At 31.5% G+C, this 26,283-nt stretch overlaps 3 protein-coding genes and 1 long non-coding RNA gene across 7 annotated transcripts; 1 reads left to right on the top strand and 3 right to left on the bottom strand.

Annotated features, from left to right (window-relative positions):
• Window positions 1-134: 134 nt before the first annotated feature.
• LOC126915275 (alkyldihydroxyacetonephosphate synthase) lies at window positions 135-13,925 on the top strand. 2 transcript variants are annotated; one of them, XM_050719811.1, is made up of 6 exons: window positions 135-366; window positions 943-1,032; window positions 8,471-8,751; window positions 11,105-11,393; window positions 12,270-12,579; window positions 12,898-13,925. In XM_050719811.1, exons 1-6 carry the CDS (start codon window positions 278-280, stop codon window positions 13,669-13,671), a joined length of 1,833 nt encoding a protein of 610 aa, XP_050575768.1. In that variant the 5' UTR covers window positions 135-277; the 3' UTR covers window positions 13,672-13,925. The 2 variants fall into 2 exon arrangements, with proteins under 2 accessions (XP_050575768.1, XP_050575778.1); XM_050719821.1 differs by lacking the exon at window positions 135-366 and adding an exon at window positions 431-841.
• LOC126915502 (uncharacterized) lies at window positions 3,973-5,010 on the bottom strand. Its single transcript, XR_007710220.1, has 3 exons — window positions 4,774-5,010; window positions 4,324-4,701; window positions 3,973-4,121 (listed from the first exon to the last, which is right to left on the bottom strand). It is a non-coding gene; the product is annotated as an uncharacterized LOC126915502 (long non-coding RNA).
• Window positions 13,849-22,248, bottom strand: LOC126915124 (TATA-binding protein-associated factor 172). Of its 3 annotated transcripts, none has more exons than XM_050719560.1 (15): window positions 22,066-22,248; window positions 21,440-21,489; window positions 20,752-20,999; window positions 20,336-20,688; window positions 19,901-20,252; window positions 19,209-19,831; window positions 18,363-19,138; window positions 17,721-18,291; window positions 17,346-17,640; window positions 16,973-17,274; window positions 16,584-16,897; window positions 15,766-16,516; window positions 15,388-15,660; window positions 14,679-15,317; window positions 13,849-14,365 (listed from the first exon to the last, which is right to left on the bottom strand). In XM_050719560.1, the coding sequence occupies exons 2-15, from the start codon at window positions 21,448-21,450 to the stop codon at window positions 14,177-14,179; spliced, it is 5,697 nt and encodes a 1,898-aa protein (XP_050575517.1). In that variant the 5' UTR covers window positions 21,451-21,489; window positions 22,066-22,248; the 3' UTR covers window positions 13,849-14,176. The 3 variants fall into 3 exon arrangements, with proteins under 3 accessions (XP_050575517.1, XP_050575525.1, XP_050575509.1); XM_050719568.1 differs by having other exon boundaries at window positions 20,336-20,685; XM_050719552.1 differs by lacking the exons at window positions 21,440-21,489; window positions 22,066-22,248 and having other exon boundaries at window positions 20,752-21,028.
• A 2,526-nt stretch (window positions 22,249-24,774) lies between these two features.
• On the bottom strand, window positions 24,775-25,792 carry LOC126915461 (putative ATP synthase subunit f, mitochondrial). Its single transcript, XM_050720178.1, has 4 exons — window positions 25,558-25,792; window positions 25,389-25,487; window positions 25,007-25,123; window positions 24,775-24,921 (listed from the first exon to the last, which is right to left on the bottom strand). Exons 1-4 carry the CDS (start codon window positions 25,685-25,687, stop codon window positions 24,893-24,895), a joined length of 375 nt encoding a protein of 124 aa, XP_050576135.1. The 5' UTR covers window positions 25,688-25,792; the 3' UTR covers window positions 24,775-24,892.
• Between the last annotated feature and the right edge of the window lie 491 nt (window positions 25,793-26,283).

The raw sequence follows: 26,283 nt of genomic DNA, 5'->3' as shown, positions 1-26,283 counted from the left end.
CGTAACAGCGTCGGAGAGAACAGAGGTGGAAGAAAGCATTGGTTATTTACGGCGAGAATGTATCGGGTGTAAATGATTGGTTCCTTTCACGAGGAGATCCGTCGGTAGGCGGGTAGTCATAGGGCGGGGGCTCTATTGATTTAAATTTGGTTTGCCGGTGCGCGTGTCAATAGTCAACACAGTGCCGCGAAGAGCGCGCGCTCAACCATCTACTCTTTACTGATCGTGTTCTGCGGACTAAAAGGTTAGGCCCTTCGCGGTGCGGTCAATAAAAGATATGTCGTCTAATACGAAAAACGATACGAACGAGGATGCGGAGAGTTTAAATGGACCCATCCGTTTCCAGAGTGTTGTGCCAAAAGAAAGGTCAGTTTTGTACCGGCAATTTCTGGTTCATATCAATTCGTAGAAACTTCGGTGCGGACACCAGGGACAATATCGCGATGAAGTGTTGTACGAGAGCGTGGATACTGCTAAATTACTTGCAGCCACGCCTCGAACCCAGCACTAGCTGACTCATCGGCAGATGTTGCGAATCTAAAGCACCCCTCGCACTATTCGAGCGTGAAAGAGAAAAGAAATCGATCGATTTTTTTTCCATCCTGTGACAATTGTGACCTCTTTTATGAATATCACGACCTGTTTGCGTGACAAACAACGAAAACATCGGAATGATTTATTTCTTTTATCATTTTTGTTATTACTCAGTATTTTTGATGATGAAAATTTCGATTCATTTACCGGGTAGGAACTTACTATATGAGAGGCTAATACTGTTTCTGTTCCTACCGATTGGTTGCTTGACCAGTCACGTGGTGTGAGAAACGCGCGCGCCAAGGATGTACAAATTTTTATTCGATTTCTCTTTTATCTTTTTTCAAGACAAAATTCCAAATAGTGACAGTATGTGTCAAATAACCGTATCTTCTTGAATTTTTAAAGGCAAAAAGTTCTCAAGTGGAATGGTTGGGGATACAAAGACTCGGAATTTCGTATGAACCAAAAATATATCATCGAATTCACTGGTGATAGGTAAGTCTTATCAATATTTCAATCTTTATCCTTTATTAATATTTTAGAAAATAATAATGGTAACTATAAATATTTATATATCTAAAAGATGATTAAACTTTATACATAAATTGTTTTACTTGTTTTGCGAATAGATAAAAAAAAAATTATTTATATATATTTTAATGCTTCAATATGTCTATTTGTTAGATATTATATATAATGTTTTTAATAATATCTTTTATCAGTATAACAAATAAAATGTTAGTTGCCTACATGTATGAAAGTAGGTTATTTCGACTCTTTAAATTCGAAAAATGTAATCACTTAATTTTTGTTTTAATTTTGTTTGTTTTTATTTCCTACAATCTTTTACCAAAAGCTTTAAAGATAATCAATAAACTAATAAGAATTCTATAATGTTCATATTATATTAATGTTATATTAAACACACGTATAATTATGTTGTTAGATAATTATGCTATTCCATAATTGAATAAGTAAAAGTTGATTATGTTTTGAGAGTAGAATGACAAATGTTTTAAGCTTATCACATGAGCGGATTAAGATATATAAAATTCAGTAATACTTGTTATTATCACGATACTAAATTTCTACATAGATCTAAATGAACCACTTTAATTTACTTACGCACATATTTGGTTTTTTGTATTTAGTTCTTGCTTAATTAATATTCTAACAAATATCCGTTGCAAACAATTTCGAAAACGGGTCGAATTTATCACATAAAATCAATATACATCAATATTAATTTTATCGTACAATTGAGTTTTTTTATTTCCTATTGTATTTAACGGTTTTAACAGATTCGTATCATCAATTTAACATTTGATTGTTCGATTCGCTTAAATGCAAAACTATTATTTATTCGATATTCATTATGTTATTTATGTTAAAAGGAAGAAGCAAATAGTTAATCTGTATAATATTCATTTTTCTACATTTAATTTATAATCTGTAATGTTTAATCTATAGTAAGAAATCGAGTATTTTGAGAAGATCAAACACTTTACTTTAACTTATAGAAAAGATCGACAACCTTAACATTTAAAAAATTATGAAATTTTTTATTAATTTTTTTACCATCCAAATTGACTCTAAGAGGGTAAAATAACCCCTGAAAATTCAGCTATTTCTCGATTTTGTGTTATAACTCGGAAATTATAAAAGATAGAAAAATAGTTTTCAAACAGAAGTTGTTTCTTTTAATGAGAACTACCGTCTAGTAAAAGATTTATCAGTTATTTATATAATTAGAAAGAATTTATAAACAAAAAATTAATAATTTTTCTAAAAATTTCTGTTTTAACGTAAAATCTTAATAGGTAGTTTAAATAATTACGAAACAGCATAAAAGACAAATACTTTTTTTTAAATACAAATACAAGCTTTTTTTGTATTGCACAATTACAAAAGTAAGGTAATTTATATTATATACTTCTGTCTCTTATTATACAATAAGTGAATATACCAAATGGAAATAAAAGAAAAGAATAGAACTGTAGGTATAACATATCTTCGTAAGATCTTGTCATTATTAATACGATTGTCAAACTTCTCTTTTATTCTTTCTCGTAGCAAATAATATAGATGTTTAATAAGCAATTAAAGAAGTAAGTATATAAGTAAGTAAGTTATTTATCGCACTATTTGTACATTTTCATATTTTCGGATATAATATATAGTGACTAATAATACTCCAAGAGTTTGCAAAATACGTAGGAAGAAAACCATGATATTATTCACATAATCAAGCTGTCCTCGTTGTTTAGTTTCTCTTCTCTCCTCCTTTCCCGTCTCCTTACTCCCTCTTCTTAGACATTTTCCTTTCGTATATTCTACTGTATCCGCATGCTTTGACATTTAGTTTTCCCTTCAACTTCTTCTCTCTATATCCTCTGGTTTCCTCTCCACTCGCCCGTCCAGTTATTCTAGCAATTCCTCATCCATTTTTACGTGTATGAATAGACACTTAAAGAATAGATAAATAATTTCGAAAATACAAATGTCACGTGAATTGTATTATGAATTATTCTTCATGATAATGAAATTCTGCAAAAGAATGTTTAAGACAATCTTGTTGTGAGAAAGCGAAATATACTGGATTTTCAGCATTATTTGATTTCCTTTCTATCGATATAATATTCACTTTTATACCACGAGTAAGCAAGTATGTACATACACCGTAATATTTTGATGAAGAAAATAGAGATAAAATAAGAATCTGTAATTTAATGATATCAATCATCGCAATTAAATAATACTACAAGATCGGAAAGTAGTCATATAAAGTTCTTCTTAATGCGGAGCTATATATATCACTTACATTATTCCTGTATTCGACATTATAAATATTCTAGCATGCTGATTACAACATGATACTATTTTGTAATGTAGATTAACATTGACCAGATCACGATGTCAGTAACTTCCGAGATTCTGCATTTGGTTGATATATGTTTCTTAACTATTCATTGAACAGTTGGAACTTTGGTTACACGTGGAACAGAATTACCATTTTACTTTTTTAGGACAATAAAAAGCGGTTAAATAAATTTTCCAGAAGTTGATATTATGGGGAGTATAGTATAACTGTGTGTTGTAGCTGATATAGACTTTATAACAGCCATAACCGTTTTTGATGCTTACCTAGATAAAGTACAGCCATAATGTAATTCTATCTAATCCGCTTTCATCAGCATTGATTACTGTATAGCACGTATTTTCCGATATTTCTAGTATGAGGTTTTACATTATTAACAAAAGACGAAACAATTTCATTTAACTGCGTGGTATCAGTGCCATATAATCGGGTAATAAATTTGTTTACTTTTTTGACACTATACTATATTATTAATTTTAAGTTTTCTTAAAATTGAAAATCCAGTTTGAAAAATTTTAGCTTTTAAATTTCTCGAACCTATTTCTTCAATAATTTCTTCAATAGCTTCTAGTGCCCATCTTCAAAAGCTCAAATCACGAATAACAGCATGAGCGTTAACAAATTTGTTATAAACATATTCGGAAATTTGTAACAATTTTCCCCGCCGTGTTCTCCGTCTTTTTACCATCTCTTTCCATCTAATAATCTAAATAAGACAATTACGCATAGATACAAAACGGATAGATAACTATGTAATTATATATTTATACAATTGTTAAAGAGATGAAACTTTTCAAAATTTATGCCTGGGAGTGTCTAGGGAAAGTCGTGTCCTCTTTCCACTTTTCCAAAATGCAACATTAATTTTGTATTCTAAAGTCACAATATCTCCTTGTTCTAGTACATACTTATCTTAGACCTCTATCGCTTCTGAAAGTTCTTCGTTATATATTATCTAGAAATTCTACAGAATATGGTTTAAGCGGTTCCACAAATTAATACAATAAGCGTATCTTTTATTATACCTTCTAAGTCGATTTCTCTTCTCATTATAATATCTCATTATATTGTTATTATCCACAATTTTGAACGTAATCATAAGTAAACGAATTGTATTTACAGGATTTACGTGAACCATTTTTATACGATAGTTACAGAGATATACTTAGATATACTTGCTTATTATTGACACCTATGGTATTATACTATAGCGCATCACAAAGAAAGCAACATTTTTTTATTGTTAATCTGTTTTCACTAGACAAATGCTAACCTTCAACGCTGTACTGAAATGAAAATAGCAAAGAGTGGAATCATTTATAACTTATTATTTTATTTACTGTTTATTACTGTTTTACTTGTAGTGCTCATTTAAGCATACGTCGCTAACGCCACTAATTCTTGGAAATGGGACTTCGACGTGAATTTCAAGCATGCCGAATGAGATAAAGTGTTAAACGAAACTTGACACCGATCCTTATCGATTATTTCGAGCAAATATCGATTGACGCTCGAGTCCTCGTTTGCACGTGCCCAATATATCTCTCATATCCATCCCTTCTCCTTTCTTTAGTTGAATTTGCAGATGTCACTTCCTCAGATAAGCGTCCATATCTAGTCTTGACTGCGAACACTAAAATGGACATTGGATGTTTACTTATTATTTATTACTCTGTCATTAGATACGTTAGTCCGTATATTTTTCTTTGTTTCGCACAACTGAATGCATACCTGCGTTATATGATGCGTCAGGTGTATACATGTGCACCGAAAATTTTGTATTGCACGTTAGCATATCATAGTATGTGTGCAATGAAATCGAGAAGTTCTTCGATCGTAGAAGAACACAATTCAACAATGCAACAGAGATTGTATTTATATTAAAAAACAACTAAATGTTTTTTATGTTGTTTCATAATTATTTAAATCATTGATTAAGATTTTACGCCAAAGAATGAGTTTCTATGAAAAATTATCAATTACTGTATTTATAACTTTTTTGCAATTATATAAACAAATGATAAGTAATGTATTTATAGTAAGTAGTATATGTATAGTAATTATATAAACAAATGATTTGGTAATTATGTGTTTAGGAAACTACCGGCATCTTACATTTCAATGTACTTTTTATATATTATCGGGGACATTATTCTGAACAACTTTTTTCTATACACATAATCGCCTCTCGACCACAATTTCCGAGATAATTTTAGAAAAGTTGTCGGTAGCTCATAATGAATTCTGCTTATAATTGTGCAGCCATGATTGCGTATGCATTAATATTGGTTGTCGGTTGTCTCACTGTGACTACGGGATTAAATAACACCTAACCCACTTATATAAACTGTAAACTTTGGCGAAACGTTGCCACGGATATACAATTATATCCGACAGGTCTTTTGCATATATCTCGGAAACTAAGCCCGAGCAGTGATACATGCAAAAAAAAGTTACTCAAAATTTTGATTTTTATAATATATTAAAAAATCACCGAAATCCAAGATGATTGCAGCTTTCTAAATAATTACCAAATCTTTTACCAAACGATGGTCCTCGTTGAAGAAAATAAACAATTTTTATCTAAAAGCTTTTATAGTTTAACTCTTATAGTTTGCGAATTATAACATAATCGGAAAATAGTCGAATTTTCAGTTCGATTTTATCTCCTTAGAGCGAATTTGGGCAAGAGAAGAAAATTGCGCAATACATGGCCACATATGCTCTACATTCCCCGAATTTTCATAATTTTTCGAATTTATGTGTTAGAGATCTTCCCTTGTTGATCGTAGTTAATTGCTAAACTACTACTACTAATTACTGCTATTACTATATGCTATATTGTCTACAATAAGTTTTTGAACTTAAAAAATGCAACAAGCTTGTTTAAAATCGTAAAAGCAGGATGGTAAATAGTACAAAATAAGTTTATTGAAAAATTATTTGATACAGTTCCACGAAGAGTTCTTATAACGAAGATGCTATATTTTGCATTTTTTATTATTTATTTTTATTATGCAGCTGCTTATTGTTTACCAATACGAATTACGATATATTCTGTTGTATATCGATTCTTATATCGCTGTTAAATTATTTGTTGACTTTATATCGGTTTCGAAATAATTCTAGAACTGATTGTCTCGTATCAATTTTATGATAATTTAAATCTAATATCACATTAAAATATTAAAAACATTCAGTTACGCTTTTCAGTCTTTTATTATTCACTTTTATTCTACAGCTGCTTACTAATAACAGACTATGATATACCTAAATTTTACACTTGAAAATTACATTTTACAAAAAATCGTATTTTACAAGTTTTGTGTAATATTTTAAGAAAAAATGTGATTTGTGTCAATACCTTGATTTATCACTGTATATATTATTTGGTGTTAAATTGTAAACCGAAGAAGACGAATTAACTCGTCACTCAGAGTCTTAATCTTTTTAATATAATAATTTCTTTATTTATAGGTTCTAATGTTCTATTTTTTAATCGCTTGTTTCGTTCGTGTCGTAAATATATTATGTAATATTTATTAGGTCATCCCATAAGTTCGTTCCGTTTTTCCAGCGGTCGTATATGTTAAGATCGTTTACATACCTTTCAGTTTCATGAAAAAATGTAACCCCCCTCTCGTTGTACAATTTCTTCCCATTTTTCAAGTGCCTTGGTCCCTTATCGCCGTATGTTTATAAATCGACACATGAAATGTATACACAAAAGTCGGCACGAACTTATGGCATGACCTAATATATTTGCAGGAATTAAAGTCGATCCATCTGAAATTGATTTATCCTTATTAACGTTGACAATTTTATGATCATAAAATTTCTGAATAACGAATGATGCGGTTAACAATTTAAATATATCGTATTGTAAATATATGTATTATTGGACAATAAATGTTATTTTCGAAACTTGTATATTCCATGTAATCGTCGCGAGTTCGCGCAACTAAGAAACTATTTCTTATTTACTTTGTTGGTCTCGAAGAACGCAATTGCACTTACCGTTTTCTACCCAGCAAATTGCTTCTAATGAGTATAAACAAACGTATGTGGTACAAGCGAGCAAACATATAAGTATAAAAATACATATTTTTGTTTAAAATGTTTAATTAATTTTCATCCATCATTGAAAATTCAGTGAATTTTAGTAGAAATTGATTATCATTGAACAACATATATATAAACATTTCATAATGAAATATAATAAAACATAACTGAAACCCTATTCTTTGTGATATTTTATTAAAAGAAAAAAGAAAACATTGTTTAAATGGGCTATGACCATCAGTAATGACGTTTAATTTCTGGAAAACATATGATCAAATTTATATGCAATCGTCATGATAAGATACGCTGATTAAACAAACCTAAATGTAATACTTATAGTATAATACAATACGAGACATTTCACTTTAATCTACTAACTTGCAAGTCATAACATTATATCATTACAATTATAACAGTTAAATAAAATCAATCATGATAAAACACATCCTTATGATAGTTAAATGAAACCAAAATACAATAGAAATGTAGAAATATTCTATAATGTAATTTCTTAAAATTGAATAAATTATATAAGGTTTAATTTCATCCATCATCATACATCCTATATCATTTCGTGTTTTACATATACACAATTTAAATTCAAAACTTGAACATGGAATTAATTACTTTTAATATTTCAATATGATTATTAAATCAAATTTTTAATTAATTTTGATTAATATAAATTTTATTGCTAATATTTAGTACTTAACAAATAACTATTTTATATATTTTATTTAATGTCTTTGCCTATTAACTTAATTAAGAAGTTCACTGACACAAAAATCAAATTTTCATAATTAAATAATCTTATGATCCAAAATATTATATTTTTCTCCCAAAAAATTAACTTGTCTATACTTCTTGTTGGTCCATTTTTTTAAGTATTGTTATTATTGTGCAAATAAATATTGAATTAATTTAATATCAATATATTTTACTCTTTTTTGTAATGTTTTATTACTCATGCTAATAAATGAAATATTTTTGCAGATATCCGATTGGAAATCAGCAACTTCCGTATTTCACGCAATGGGTAAAAGACACGTTTGGTATAGATCCGACCCAAAGGAATGTATCTCAATCGATACCGACAAATCTACCAGAACCGATCATTTCGTTGAAAGTGTTGGAAGCGATTCAAGAATTAAATATCGAATATTCCTTGAAGGGTATCGATCGGTTGGTTAGAGCACATGGGCATACACTTCGGGAAATTTATCTCCTCAAACATGGATCGTTCGATCGAATACCAGACATAGTTCTCTGGCCAAGTGAGTAATTTCAAATTGTTATATTGTATTTTTAGCGATCTAAAATATCCTATCAACGTGTTTAATTATCGTATCAGTGATGCAGTTCATTTACTTTCATCTGATAGTAATATAATTAGTATACACTGTATGATGTAGTTCTTGATCTAAAAAACATGATCTACATAATAACTACCTATTAGAAACTATCTATGTACTTGCCATGTACATTTTGTATATTACATTGCAGTTCATATCATATTCCTCGTGGCAATATATACAAAAATTATCTGTTAAAAATTATCAACTCATTTTTATCTTTTCAGGTTCATTTGTTTTTCTTTTTTTATTTGTCAATTTCTTTTAGCTATTATTACAAAATGTAAACCTATTACTACTGCGGTAATTCAATAAATTAATATAGTTACTTTCAAAATCAATGAGCAGTAAGATCAAAACACTTGTAAACAAAATAAATTTCACAATTTGCACAGCATGTCAATATAATAAAAAATAATTATCAACTGCTTGTTAGAAGTAAATATAGATATACATACATGCAGATTTCTCTTAGTTCATGTTCTTTTTAAATTCAAATGTTTCACTAAGTAGTTCGTTTAAATAGAAATTTAATACATATTTGCATGATTTTATTGTTTAAAGTTTCTTTCATTTATATAAAGCATGTAATAAACTAAAAGCTAGCTTCAACTAAACGTAATTACCCATGTATAGTGTATGAAGTGAGTTGAATATCGAGTAGATAGACTATAAACTTCTCAACCTTGACTTGGTTATATGTAGATGTGTAGTCTATAATTTCTGGAAAACGTTTCTATGTTATACCATGAACTGCGCGAATAAGTGATATGAAACGAATACCTTATATACGTATAAATGTGAAACGGCACAATGAATATTTGCTTCATCTTTTAATTTCGAATATCTTTTCAATTGTTATATACTTCAAAATTACTCTTTTACAAGATAGTGTAAAGAATTAGGAATTAGTATAATTAGAATTAGTATAGGAGACATAGTCAACGAAGAAGGAAAAGATAGGGCTGTAGACTGGGCGATGAAATCGGAAAAGAAGAAAAAGGAGAGAGCGAAGCGAAAAAGGGTATTTAGTTTAGTAGGTAAATTAGGCAATTAGATAAAGATTTATGCAATATATAAAAGATAATAGACATATATAACAGTTAATAGTTAGAGATAGATAGATGATAGACAGTAGATATATGATATATAAATTGTAATAGAAAATTAAGGATTGAATGAATGAATGGATATGTGTGTAAATTATAGCTGAATCAATGAAAATGCAAGGCAATAGGGAAAATAATTGTGTACCGAGTTCTTTTCTCGGCCGGAAGGCAAAAAATAAACTATACTACTATAAAATCGAAAAATTTTTGTGCTATCATTTTTATTTACTCTTCATTTCCATTTCCTTTGTTACTTAAAAAATAGCCTATCGTTTAATGTCACTTTAATGTTTTCTACATATATCAGTGTTCGTATTATATTATGTCCTATGTATTATGTGCTGAAATGGATTGATATTTAATCTTTTGAATGCTTTGAGTGAGAATAGTATTTGCCTACAAGTGAATATATTCCCAGAGTATGACTAATTTAACTCCTCTATACGGCGCAGCGGGTAGACATACCTACATACATATATTTATTCATGACCCATTACGTAATAATCATATCATCATGCACTTATTAGTGTTATTGAACAGATTCGGAGAACAAAAAATAAATGTTTTATTATTGCTTATCTTTTTAAATTCATAAATGTTTTATTCTCGTCTATTCCTTTAAATTCATAGACCTGTTTTATTATTGTTTATTTGCCTAAATTCGTGAACGTTTCACTGCTACTTATTTTTTAAATTCCTGATGTAATAGGAGTAATTAGTAATGTAATATTGTCGCAAATCTGCAATCTAATAATAAATTTGATATATAATACCGTAAATAAGATTTAGTTGCAGCATGCCTGTGAAAATGTAGTATGTGTTTGAAATAATTCGAATTTGAAATACATGTTTTTCTTGAATTTGTTGTAATTTCAATTTTGTTCAAATATTCCAAATTATTAAGAAGTTAATTTTCCTCAAATTGTTAGGTCACAAATTAGATTACTGTTTCTTAGATTACAAGATATATATATATATTAAAGAAAGGGCATCGTTATTGAGTAGAGCCGAACAAGGTCAAAAATCAAAATTTAAATTTTTTTCAAATTTTTCTTAGATTACAAAACATGTCAAAAAGTTGACATAATTATCGAGCGAATCGTAACATATCAGAAGCTAAAATGCTTTGTCTTATAACAATGACATCTGTGTCTATGCATTTTCAGAGTGCCACGAGGACGTCGTAAAAATAATTAAATTGTGTGCTCGATATGGATCAGTCTGTATTCCATTCGGTGGTGGAACGAGCGTGAGCGGTGCTGCCTCGTGTCCGACGAACGAACGACGAACGATAATATTGTTGGACACTTCGCAAATGAATAGAATACTGTGGATAGACAGGGAAAATCTAATTGCTTGTTGCGAAGCTGGTATTATCGGCCAGGATCTTGAAAAGCAACTCCGACTGCAAGGTCTGACTTCTGGTCATGAACCCGATTCTTACGAATTTTCTAGGTACACCATATTATATTAAAACAGAAAGTCCGTTTTATTCGTTCGCAACAAATATTTGTTTAGGATATTAACTGTTTGAATTCAAACACGTGTAATTTTACGACATTTTACGTAATGTTAGTATATGTATAATAAAAATCGTCATAGCTAGCAAGTTATAAAGTTACTTTTTTGGAATCTTTTATCGTGTACTTGTAAAAAAACGTATATGGAAAAAAGTGGACATCGAAACGTTTTAATTAGCGTACTTTTCATAGAATGCCTTATTGCGAACTGCTATACTGAATTTGATTTTCTTTTTTTTTCTTCTTCCTGTTTTGTTTAATTGCAAATGTAATTCTTTTTATTTAAGAGATAGATTATAGTTTATAATACAATAAACTATAAAATGTAAATCTTCCTAAGTAATATTAAATGGCAATTATCTTTTATATTCAAATGGACTATTCTCAATTTCTTTGAATTATTCATTATTTGAAAATTAATTCTTACTGGAGTAATTTACTGAATACTAATTACTTTATATTTAATCATGCACGTCAGAAAATTGTTGGAGAAGATCATGATCATACTAAATGTCGTGAAAATTGCAGGTGCTTGTATTTTAGTATAATTAAAAGTGTATTTATATTCTTTACATGAGTATTCTGAGCACATGAGTAATATTTTAGTTTCATTTAAAGAATTGAAAGTTACTTCATAAAATAAAAAGCACAAAGAGCCTATCACTTACGTTTCATCTCACGTTTCTATGAACAATCTTTCGTGCAAACATTGTATGCACAGGTATACGATAAGAAAAGTATGTCAAATAGTTATTTACATCAAGTGCAAGACTATTAGCCGCATGATCGATTTTATTTCTTGAAAGAACAGTTTAGGTGGATGGGTTGCAACGAGGGCGAGTGGCATGAAAAAAAATCGATATGGGAATATCGAAGACCTAGTTGTACGAGTGAGAATGGTTACCGGTAGAACGGATGATCCAGAAATAACACTCGAAAGAGGTATATTGGTACCAAGAGCTTCTTGTGGTCCTGACTTTGACCATATGATCCTTGGTAGCGAAGGAACATTGGGCGTCGTTACGGAAGTGGTGATCAAAGTTAGACCATTGCCAAAAGTAGTCAAATACGGTAGCATAGTTTTCCCAAATTTTCAAGCCGGTGTATTAGCGTTACGTGAGGTAAAATTTTATTAATTTTATAGCGATATATATAAATTTAAATACTGTTACTTTGTTGCTATTATTATATAATATATATAATAATATGAATTTCTAGAGAATATCTATTATATATTGCAGTTTTATTATTATTATTCCTTTTTGGATAGTTCAAATTAAAAAAGGAATGATACAACTGTAGCTTTATTTAAATTTTCTTGTTCTTGAATTCTTTTTAAAGCCTGACAAACTTTTTTGGTTATTAAGATATTTGATTAAAATTAACATTGAATATATTGTTTCTGATAAAAAAAAAAACTGTACCATTTTTATGAACAGGTAGCTAAGGAACGATGTCAGCCGACTAGTATACGATTGATGGACAATGAACAGTTCCAGTTCGGTCAGATGTTGCGACCAGAATCTAGTTGGAGTGGTTTAATTTTGCAAGGATTAAAACAAGCTTACATTACTAGGATAAAACGTTTCAAATGGGATCAAATATGTGTCGCTACCTTATTGTTCGAAGGTAGCTCGACTGCTGAGGTGGCAGCACAGGAACAAAAGATTTACAACATCGCGAAGCAACACAATGGTATTCCAGCAGGAGAAACGAATGGTGAACGAGGCTACCTTTTAACGTTCGTTATAGCTTATATCCGAGATCTGGGTCTCGAGTACTACGTTTTAGCTGAATCATTTGAGACGTCCGTCTCCTGGAATCGTGCGTTACCGTTGTGTAGGAATGTGAAATCTCGTGTGATCAGAGAGTGTTATTCACGTGGTGTCGAACAATACTTTATCTCTTGTCGTGTTACACAGACTTACGACGCCGGTTGTTGTGTGTACTTTTACATGGCATTTAATTACAAGAATCTTCCGAACCCGATAGAAACATATGAGACTATCGAGCACGTTGCACGCGAAGAAATTCTTGCAAACGGTGGTTCTCTGTCTCATCATCACGGTATAGGAAAATTACGTTCTTGTTTTTACGCGGATGCAGTAGGAGAAGTGGGAGTGTCCCTTTATAGAGCAGCCAAAGCACACTTGGATCCCCATAATATATTTGCGGCTGGGAACTTGGATCCGAAATGTGTATCGAAACTATGAGGTGAACATGAAATTGTGATAATTGCAACTTATCACATTGGAAATCATTTTAAACAGAAAGAAGAAGAGAAAAAGACAATTAGCATTGCCATTTTTACCAATTGATATGTTGTGGTGGTATACAGAGATGATGATAAAGGAAGGGACTAGTATAATATAAATAAACACATCACAATGTTGTTTGGTACAAATACGGAATTGTAATTGTATCAACATTTTTATAAGTTATTATAAATAAACAAGACTCGCTTATTCATAGTACTTAATCAATATAATCCGTAACTTATTTATCTGAGTTTCTTTCATCCTTATCTTTTCATTTTTATAAGTAATTCGTATATCCCCTTATATATCCATTGATTATTTGTCATTCTCAGTCCATAAAATTAAGATTACTGTTTTACTATCAGGTCCGATTCACGTATATTTCACAAAGTGATCATCTTAAACACATGTAACTGTTAAATAAATGTACTCGATGATACTGATGTGTAAAACCATAAGCTCACTTTAAAGTAGATAGAAATGACTGAATGTCATATTCATCGTCATATTGTTGTTGTTCCCATAGTTCAGGAAGAATTTCTAAAAGGGAACGGCTAATGCCTGGAACCTCACTAATTTTAGATGTGGCATCATCCTGTATTTCTGATTTTTTCTCTTTGCCACTGTCCAGTGAAAACAAGTCAAGTAACTATAAAAAATTATTACAAATAAAATCTATTATAAATTTAAATTTCTCTCATAATTAATTATAGCATATTTCAAGAATTATTTTGTATTATATGCATGTGTATTTACATCTATTTAAAGCTTTATTGTAGAATTAAAAAAAAATTGAAGTCGTAGAATTAAAAAGTTAAAACACGAAAAAGATAAAAATATCAGGGTTATATGTAATATATTTTTGTAAAAAAATAAATTTATTTATTAGTTTATTACAAAACTTTTATCGTTGAAATAGCTATAACTATGCAAATTAATAAATTTAGATTTATATATTTTACCTGATCAGTTGCCATTGTTTCCAGAGATGCATTCTCTGTTGAAATTACGGTATTTGCTGTGAGAAGTTTGAATTTCTGCAGTCCCATGATCTTTTCCTCTACTGTCGATCTTGTGATTAACCTGTATACGTTTACTACTTTCTTTTGACCAATACGATGTGCTCGATCCATCGCTTGAAGATCCTTCATAGGATTCCAATCATGTTCCACGAATATAACAGTGTCAGCACCAGTTAGATTCAATCCAAGACCACCGACTTGAGTCGTTAATAGAAGCACGTCTATCGACGGGTCTGCGTTAAAACGTGTTACTATGGAATGCCTTTGCGTGGTTTGTACACTTCCATCGAGACGAAGATATGTAACAGTAGGTAAATGTACACAAAGAAGATCTTTTTCCACGATATCTAGCATTGCTTTCAATTGACAAAAAATTAAAGCTCGATGTTGGCTCACTAACTGTTGCTCCTGCGGTGGTTGATTATCTGATGTACCATCAGTAGTTACAGAATTGCGGTTTTGTTGTCGCTGTGGCTGTCCTATGCCACAATCTAATAATAATTGTTTTAATGCAGGTAACTTGGCTGCATATTCTATGTCGGATAATGTGCTCTTTCGTTGCTTCAATGTATTACATACCTAGAAATAAAATAATTGTCAATTTAAAGTTACAAGTAAAATATCTTAACGGAGTCATGTTAATACTAACAGTTGCGTATAACGGATGTCGTTGATTTAATACTAATTTGGGATGATTACAAACATTACGCAGATATCGCAATGCTTCAAAGACACTACAACCATTATTTCCAGTTGAAGTGCACGACGTAGCGGATAATAAAGTGGCAGAACGTCGAGTATGGAAATCTTCATATAGCGTACGTTGTAATGACGATAAGTCGCAATAATAGTCTTGTGTAATTTTTGGTGGTAAATCTTTGAGGACATCTTCTTTATTTCGTCTAAGTAAGAATGGTAAAACCTGCACAATGCAAAATTACAAAATGTTGTAGATAATTTAACAAATATATTCAATTATTAGTAAGATTAAAAAATAAGATACAATGCGCATGAAAAAGAAAATTACTTGTCTATGAAGTGCTTCCATTGCTAAAGCTCCCGCCTCTTGTTCTTTTGGGCCAGCTTTTGGTTCCCTACAGGCTAGTATAGGACGTGAGTACTTTGCCGCAAATTGTTTCTCAGTACCTAGGAAACCTGGCATTAAAAAGTCAAACAAAGACCATAATTCAAGTACATCGTTTTGTATTGGTGTTCCCGAAAGTATAAGTCTGTGATTCGCATGCAATCGTTTAGTTGCCTTAGCACTTTTTGTCTTTCCATTTTTAATAATGTGACCTTCGTCGAGCACACAGTAGTTCCATTGACAAGTTTCGAAATAATCGATATCCTTACGGATTATTTCATAACTTGCAACGATGAGTTTGTGATAAGTAACCATTGGACGTAATTTTTCACGCTCAGGTGGGGTGCCAACATATTGTAACACTGAGAGATCTTTGGTTTTGAAGAACTTTTCTGCCTCATACACCCAATGACCAGTTAGAGTTGGCGGACACACTACCAAGCTTGGTGGAGCATGAGGATTACGATGATGATCTAAAGCTAGTATACAAAGAGTTTGTAAAGTTTTTCCAAGGCCCATGTCATCGCATAAAACACCATGAAGTCGATAACGATTCAAGAAATTTAACCAATTTAAGCCTTGTTGTTGATAAGAACGTAACTCTGAAGATACTGGAATCGGTAATACGGTATCTGGGATACTGCGTGGATTCAAAAGTTGTTCTAAGAACCGCCACTCTTGTGTTTTCTTTTCTCTAAAATATTTCAAAGATTTATGATGTACATGTTAAATTAACATTTGTTAGTAAAATTTAGACTTACATTAAATCTGGTGGATCCGTAATCGCACCAGGATCAAGGGGCAAAAGTTGCACGAGTGTTGCGAATGTAGCACTACAAGCTAATCTTACAGCCTGATTTTGATCACTCATACGCCCAAGCAATGGAACCATAAAGAGCACAGCATATGGAACGATATTAACACCTAAACTTTCGACAAGACACGCTAACGCTTCGGCTGCGCCTTGTTTCATTGAATCTACTTCGCTTGGTGCTGTTACAGTTCCTGAGTATATTTTCTCTCCACCAGTTGATTCTAGAAGTGGTATTACACGGTTTGTAACCTGCATTATTATCTGGAATACAATTTTTTGGGATTACGATTTAATCGTCAAACTGACATCAAACATTATATTAACTTAAAGCATTACCTTCTCTGTATCTAATGTAGCTAATACAGCTATACATCTGGATGCCATGTGTCTGACAGCTTTGTAAGGATGAGCCAATAATTCACATAAGAATGAAAGGCATTCTAGGACAGGAGGCAGTAAGGCTTTATGAAGACTGGGAGCCATAACTTCTAAAACTTGTAAACCAAAAATTAACTGATTTACTTCTTCTTGAATATTTTCACGATTAGTGATTTTGTCTTTTTCTCGTAATACGTTTGGTAATATTAGTTCCCAAAGATGCGGCAAACGTGTAGGTAATTGTGCACCAAATAGAGTAGCTACAAAAAACAATGAATATTCTAAATTTATATAACGCATTTATATCGTATTAGAATGTTGTATTGCAAACCTATGGCAGTAAGTGCTAAAGTAGCTCCGCGACGACGTGTTCTATCAGCTTTAGCTTCAGGTTCTTCATAAGCAAGTAGTTCTTCTAAAGGAATTTCAGTTGTTGGTGGCCGGCCAGGCCCTCTGCCTCCACTAAGTCCGCTGTTGGTTCCCCGATTATAAGCTATTCTTTCAGCATGTTTCTGTCTATTGCTTAAAGTAAGAATTCCGTCAAATAGATCTGCGTTTGTATTACAATTTACACGAGGTGTAAATTCAGTATCCGAGCATAGGAATGTACATAAATTGGTCGATATCTATGATATAAAGTTAAATTAAATTATTCAAAGAGAATATAATATCCGTTTATGTTAACGATATTATTTTCCATGCAAACCTTTGCATTAGGAGTAGGTTTTCTATCTACACAGAGATCAACTAAATACGACAAATGCTTTGCAGCCAGTTTTTGTAGTTCTTCATTTTCTTCACGTTTAATAGCTTCCATTAATGGTTTTATCAATGGGTTAAGAGGTTGTGGAGATGGAGGAAGACAATGTAACATTGTTGCAGCACCAGCGAGTGCTGCTGTTGACATAACATTATATGAAAGTTGCTGTGCTGCTATATCAGCAGCACCTATTTTCACAGCACTCCGCCTTTCTTCTAAACTTTCAATCAACTTTGGCTTTAATTTAATCGGGTTAGAGCTGTTGCTAAAACTTCCACTAGGTCCTCCATAGCTTGTCGTATTACCCATGGCACAAAGTTTTGAAATTGGTTTCCCAGCAAGGATTGCAATTTGGTCGAGCGTCATCACTCCCGATGGTTCTACCTTGATAAGAACAGGCAGGTTATAATGTTTGAGAGTGGCAACGTAACCGCGACTGTCGTGTAACAGACGAGTAAAAGATGTGGCGATCTCATCGTAGTATACGTACTCGTTCAAACACTCCAATAGTCTCTTCCTTTTGAGAACAAATATATTATTATTGTATTATATTAAATATAAGTAAGATAGGAAGATTTCATTTGATACCTTAAAATATCTGGTATAGTAGGTGGTTTCATGTTATTTACAGTCGCCCAATGAGACATCGTCAAACCTACAATGGTGCGTTGTAATGCTGAACGCGAATTCAGATGTGCCAGTAATACTTTAGCGTAACAAAGTGAAGGACTAAGTATATCTGGTGTGTAAATAACACCTGGTGCTGGTTGTACTACGTAATGCGATAACAACCCTAACATTCGTGCAGCTCTACAACGAGCATGAATTAAGTTTGATTTCCTTATGTTTGGAGCTACAGTTTCGATTCCACCAATATAAACTTTTAATTCGGATATGGATTTTACATTTCCACCAACAGTATTATTTCCTCCGTTATTACTAGCATCTGATTGTCCGTCGCAAGTACCAGAAACTTGATTATTCTTAGCTCCTTTATTAGGAGTGGTTATCATGAGTAAGTTCGGATTAAATGGCACGTGTTCCGGTTGCATTGCAAGGCAAAGCCATGTGCTAACAAGAGGACACGCTGCATGCAATAAAAGTTCGAGATCGCTTTGTACGACTAGATTTTCCCAAACACGTTCAGCTACATCTTGTATGGCAATTACGTGCTCTATTAACGCTCGTTGAAAAACATGACGGAGGGCCTCTTGCAATACAAGTCCACCTCCTTCGCCCCATCGTTCTTTTTTATTCTCATTATGAGCACCATCATCTTCAGTTAATGTTTGTAATGTTTGTAAGGTGGCTTTACGTACACTGGAACTAGAATGACTAAGAAATGGCCATAATCGTGGTAAGACCTAAAACAACGTCATATTAATATTAAGGTTAAATAACAAAAAGTAACGCTTCTATTAATATAGATCTTACCTGCGATAATGGCTGAGGAGTAATATAAGAGCGCGCCCAAGGTAATGAAAGTATAGCAGCAAGTAATTTCATAAAACTATTACATGCTGCTGCTAGATCATCTTGTTCACGTAAAAGTTCCCAAAGACGAATTACAATTGCTTCTAATTCTGATGGTTTTAACAAACGTGGTAGAGCAGATGCTACTGGTATAAGCGCACTTGCTGCTGCAGCACCTACATCATCGACTGGATCGGAAAGACCTTGCATAGTAGCTGGAAATACTCTTGGCAGTATGTCGTCTAACAGATCATCTCGTATAGCAAGTAAATATTTGAGTGCAAGTAGCGCACCATGTCTTGCTTCCCATTCATCATGCTCCAACAGTTTTAGCATGACTGAAAGTATTCCTGTAATTCCCCTATTTTTATTTTCATCATCTTTTTGATTTGGCACTAGTAATAAAAGAGAACCTAGTGCTTGAGCACATGTTTCTCGTACGGGCGCAACAACTTGATCAGAAACAAAATCTCCAAATCTATCTAATCCTAAAACACATAGTAGTCGCAGGGCGGCATCAATAATCCACTGATAATGACTTTCTGCCATTTTCTCTGCAGTTTGATTCTTCGATTTACCTGCACCTATAATAAATTTCAATTAATATTATATTTTATTACTTTTTAAATGCAACTTGCAATCATTTTTCATACCTTTTCCATGAAGCTTTACAAGTTCACGTAAGGCAGTTGCTGCTCCGTGCCTTATTTCCCATTTTTGACTAAATAGATCTTGACAGAGACTTTCTGCAAATGATTCTAGAGGCCAATTTATTACAGAATCTGGCCAACAACCAGTAATATCTGGTACTCCATTGACTGATTCAGTCTGTGAATTATAATTAACGCCAATCTCTAACGAAATCAGTTCCTCTAATTTTATTCTTTTATTTAGTGATTCCCCTTCATTATTGACGGGAGATTGAGCATTTGAATTGTGATAATCTTCGTTGTTACGATGGTCATCAGGTTCTCGTGAACGTTGTTTTGAAACCGACTGTCGTGCCTATCAAATAAACAATACTATATAAGAATATCTTACTACATTAATATCAATGAGAGCATATTAGTGACTCAATTATGCGTTACCTTACGTCTAGCTCTATTCATTTCACGTCTACTAAGACCACTAGGTTGTCTTAGTGTTTCACTCACAGATACATTAGTTTGTATATTTGACGTAGGTGGTAATACTTCTGGTGTAAGGTCCTCGTTAGTAAACAATTCTGATGTATCAACCCCCATTAATTGTGGATGAAGGCCCAATTTAGCAGCAATTTTTTCCTTTTGATTAGGAAGTAGCATTTGATCCCCATCAGTAGCTGTTAAATCATATTCATTGCCTTCTGATCCAGTAAGATATGAACTACGTGCTAAAATCTTTTCCATATCAAAATCTTCCAAATTTAATTTATTGTTTGGTCTTTTTGCTTCTTCATCTTCTATGAATAAAAAATTTAATGTTAATAACAAAATTTAGTATATAAAAAAATAAAATTAGCTACCTGTACATGTTTCTTTCTTAATGGGTTGTGGATCCCAAGCAGGAACTTGAGCAAGTATAGCTTGTACAGCTTGTGCAGCACAAACTCTGGTATCCCATTGTGAAGACTTTAAAAGGATAGAAACTCTTGCCAATAAATGATGTAAATCATGAGGATGTAATCTCTGTGCTTCTCCTAATTGTTGTGCTGCAGCTCTTTTAGTTACTGCATTTGTCCCTGTTTCCAATAGTATGAATAGCCTGTCTAACCTAATAGAACCCATATATTATGATGTATGCAATCATGTTATTAAATCAACTATAGATAAATACAATCATCTATTAATATATGTATTCACGTGCATTTATTATTTTCAATTTTTCTTTATTATATAAAGTAGAAATATAGCAATATGATAAATATACACGTTATAAATTTTATTGAGATAATAGATATAAAATTTGAAAATATTAATCATATGAAGATTTACTATTTATTAAATATAGTTATTATAGATTATATTTTTATGTATAAAATATATATAAAGTTTAATAATAATATATTACTAATGGTACATTAATGTTTGTTATTATATCATAGTATCATAAAGTAATCTATTTTTGCACAATTGTAAGTAGATTAGTGTAAATATTAATATTATTCCATACATCTCATTTTAACAACACAATTATAATTGCCAGTGCTTTACCTTGATGTCATGTTTACAAACTATGTTGATCAATAAACAGCTGTGAATGCCTAAAATCAAAATAAGAGTGTACACATGTATATATAGTATCACAAACACATGAAGAATGAACTATCATTAAAAAATGATTATATATTTGGAATAATATTTACAGTAAATAAATGAAAACATTTAATAAACATACATATCAGAAACATAGACAAAATGATCATTACATGTATATTTATTATTGGATATTACAACAGTTCAACAGGAAATATATTGAATGCTCCAACTATACAAAATAAAATGGAGTACAGGGAATAATAAAACAAACAGCATATTATTTATCATTAATTTGATAAAGTAAAAGAAAATGATTCAAATAGGGAAAATCGATTGTCAACTTGAGGAACGAAAGTTTGTTGCAGTTAGATTGATGAAGTGAAGATGGATAGATGACATCTGCGAGTATGCGTTTTTTAATCGGTACAGAAGTTCAGGGATTTAAGTAATGCAAAATTTGAGGAAAACTGCACAAGTTTTAATTAAGGAAATGAAACGGAACATAATATTTTTCAAGATATCGTAAAGAAACACAATATGGACATATAAATAAATAGCGATGAACGAACGCTTAAACATACCTGATTTCAAAATATAATTTATTTTACTGCTACGCTTCAGCTAATCCGCATAGCCGTTTTCCACTGTATTGATTCCCCGAAAATCACATTACGCTCTATATTTCGAAAAAGATGATAGATAGACAGACTACTTGTCAAATTTTTCGGAGAGAAACGCATGTTCAAGCATCAAATTTATACTGACAGCCATATTGCAAGGGAACCTGAGTTTTGTCCCCCAATTTTGCTCTCATTGGTTGATTATACGGATCTTATAAATCGATGGACCAATCAACGTTTCCCTCGTGCCATGATCATGTTAAATTGCACACGTTTTATGCGTAGGATGAAATTATGCCGCGTACACATAATTTACTAGATGCATTAATTCTTCCTAATTCTTTCAAAATTATTTCATAATTCACACTTTAAGAATATTAAGTATATACATATTGCTTGTTGCTACTCATTTCATTATATTTTTAATCAGTATGCATCAAATCATTTGCATAATTCAATGTTTTGAAAATTTACTTTATATTCTTTTACGCATCGCAAAATTCTATATTTAGAACACATATATATTTTATTTATGAATATGATATTTTATTAACATATTATGATTCATTCAATGTTATATTCTTAAATATACAGGGTGTTCAAAATTTTCGTGACGAAAGTTTGTTAGTATACATAATTTATAGATCTAAATAAGGAGAAAATATTATTTAAACATAGGCCGTTTAAGATTTTATAAAAAAATTATAACAAAAAATGAAATATGAAGGAAGCAGTAAACAATTTGTGGTTATTGCGATATAATGTAGAAATAAATCAGCAATATTTATTTTGCATATTTCGTTTCTTTTCTTTCGTATTTCGTTTTCTTGTTATAACTTTTTTATAAGATCTTAAAAGATTTATGTTTATATAACATTTGTTTCTTATTTAGTTTCATAGAAAATGTATACTGGCAAAGTTTTGCCATTAAAATCTGGATCACCCTGTACAATATGCAATTTTTCAAGCAAAGTATGTATGTTAGTACGAAATGCATTTGAGCATGAATCTGTTTATTTTGAAATACAATTAAAAAATTCTTTAATTAAACGTATGTAAAAACCTTCTATTATGTATAATATATATATATACCAAATATTATATACTAAATTATTGAAATTCACGCCATGATTAAATGTTTTAGTGTTGTATGCAACTGCAAAATATTGTTTCATATTTCGCGCCATTATGATGACCTCGTGACTTTATTTGAATCTTTCCGAATTTTGACACGCTGTAATTTTAAATGCGAAGTTTTATTAGTTTTGAGTATAATTTGGACTGAAATAAGAAGACATCGCATAACAATTTGAGGTACATATTTGTTATTTTTCATATTATGGTAATGGTTCTCATATTATAAGCTATGATTCGACTTAATATATGTCGGAGATGGAGAGACACCGGAGCCTTCCGTCGAAACCGGGGAAAAACCCCTAATATTGTAGTTTGGATTCCATCATAGCCGTAGTTAAACAATCACCGTCCTTCAGCCCGATTGTAATTGCCTGCAATCTATGAGAATGAGTTTGGGTTCGAGGTGACAACCAGTCACCGAACGTAGCCGCGGTCAAGGGACGAACATTTTTCTAACAAAGTCATGAAAAGGTCTATAGCCCTCCATAAAAAGAAATAGTTGTAACGGCACTCGACAGTAAGCATACTAACGGTTTCTGTCTCGTTGCTCGTCATAAGCAGACCCTATTCTATGGGTAGGTCGATTGCCGGTTGTCGAGACATATTCGCAAAACATTTGCAGCCAGCCTAATGACCTGTCATAAACCTTAAACATTAATTAACGAAAATAGGCAAACAGTCTTTTCCGCGAATGACACTTCCGAAGACTGACCAATTGACAATAACGGCAATTTCCCTCACTCTCCGAACGAAGACTTGTCTCCACGAATATAAAAGACCTGGTGCCGCTAGAGAGTGGAGTAGTTTTTCCTAAACAGCGTCACCGTGAGAGCTTCGAGTACGATTTTATCGACTAAGGTATCATTTCGATAGAGTGCTTGCTTCGCGTGCTAACTGAGAGTACCACCTAGGCGTTGCCGACGATTAAAGGGTAAAAGAGTCCCGTTGACCGCGGATTCGTTATCGGACCTAAGACTATCGTCATTCGCATCGCGAGTACCTAACCGCCGCAGTTTGTTTGTCAAACCTCACATCTCCATATTTGTGTCAATAAACTCTGGATCATACCTTGACAATGGCTACTACTGGTGAAGATTCGTTACCTGCCCACACTTCCAATCCTACTGGCTCTCCGACATATATTTTTCTCAAAATGTTGAAAATTTGTTCGTAAAAAATCATCTTGCAAAATTTCAAAATTTGTTTTATAAACGTAATGACAGATTATATTAAAAATAATAAAAAATTGTAATAACAATTTTTATTAATCAACTTGTAAATCTTATTTAAAAAATTATACAATATATTAAGATAACCTTTAATTATAAGAAATTATAACACTCAGCATATCTTTCCTAGTTGGATAGTTTGTAATTAATACATAAAAAGGTTTTTAAAAATATTTGGCATTAAAACATGTCAATTTTTAAAGAATAAAATGTAAATGATATTAGCAGTAATCTTAACCAGTAAACAAATATTTATTTATAAGATTAAACTCTGTTCTAGGGTATTATATACATTACACATATCAAATGTTTAAGCAGCATTTATTTCATATCATAGATTTTACAGATTATTGATATTACTTTTGTTAACTAATACAATATAATAGTATTCTATTTTAACTCAAGATGATTTTAATAATATTTTAATGATATTTATAATTTCTATGTCCCCCTGAAAATGAAGACATACATTACGATATTGTTTCTTCATTATTTTATAACTGTAAATTATGCAAATTTATTATATATAAACTTACTGATACGCAAGTAGTTTGTAACATAGCCAAATATTGCACCAGCCATAATAACCTGATAAATTGGAGCCATAGTTGCTTTCCTAGGTTGCATATACTTTAACTGCCATCGCCAGTGAGCTGTAAGTTATGACAATTAAGTTATAACACTACAAAGAAACTAAATGCAAATTATTATAGAGCAAAAATTTAATTGCAGAGGAATCAATTTTTGCTTTATAACAAGTTATATTGAACTTTAAATATAAAAAATATTATATCCATTTATTTAAAACTAATTTATCTAGTAATATTAACATATATATCAATAATAAGCTAATTGTAACAAAAGTATTATATAATTTTTGAGCCATGGTAAGGCCACTTTTTTTGATAAAATATTTACCTCGTGAAATTAATGATGCAAATGGTTTGAATCCTTTCTCGCGTCGGCCAATCCACTCTGGTAAATCACGAAGTTTTACTTCGCCAAACGGTGTATCAGCTGTAAAGGCGGATAATATTTTATTAAATCATTTGTAAATTAAGTTAATGGCGAAAGATGGTAGACTTACGTTTTCCGTAATATCGAGAAGGATCATATGGACCGTGTTTGGCTGGATCATACCCTGCAGGATAATTACCCCATGTATCAAATTTAATTAATTTGGCAAATTGATTCGTCAATTGTTCCAGTGCATTCATTATGAAACAACTAACTTATTGAATACGAATTTTTAGTTACTACGTTTCGATGAATACCTATAAGGTACTATATAAAGGTTATGTCTGATGCGAGATGTACAATCATGTAGAGACAAAATCCCTAGATATATGAATTAAATATGGGTATAGGAATATAGGCACCGAGCACAAACCTCTATTTTTAGGGTGAAGTTACCTCCGGGATGCGGGGACACAGTCGCGTGGTACTTTGGGGTCGCATTGGCTATTGGTTTGAATATAAACGCGCGAGATTTTAAGAAATTCAAAATTTACATCCCAAGTTAGTTTATTTACAGTCATGAGTTATAACTCAAAATCTATAAGTATACAAATTTTTATTGCTACTGTTTGGTATTTAGTTTTGCAACTATGCAATGAATTTAGTGAGTTCTACAATATTATTTCGGAAACTATTATTGTTAACTGCAATATTTATAATAATTTGCTATCTTTGTCATCTATCAAATACTCATTGGTATGATGGATAATAATGATAACATAATGAATAGAAAATTAGTTATTAATCTTATTCAATTTGGAGAGAGAAGATCTATATAGTTCGGTGATTCAATATT

This window comes from Bombus affinis, chromosome 1, assembly GCF_024516045.1.
Source record: "Bombus affinis isolate iyBomAffi1 chromosome 1, iyBomAffi1.2, whole genome shotgun sequence".
NCBI classification, from domain to species: Eukaryota; Metazoa; Arthropoda; class Insecta; order Hymenoptera; family Apidae; genus Bombus; species Bombus affinis.
This window is presented reverse-complemented; position numbering and strand designations above follow the sequence as displayed.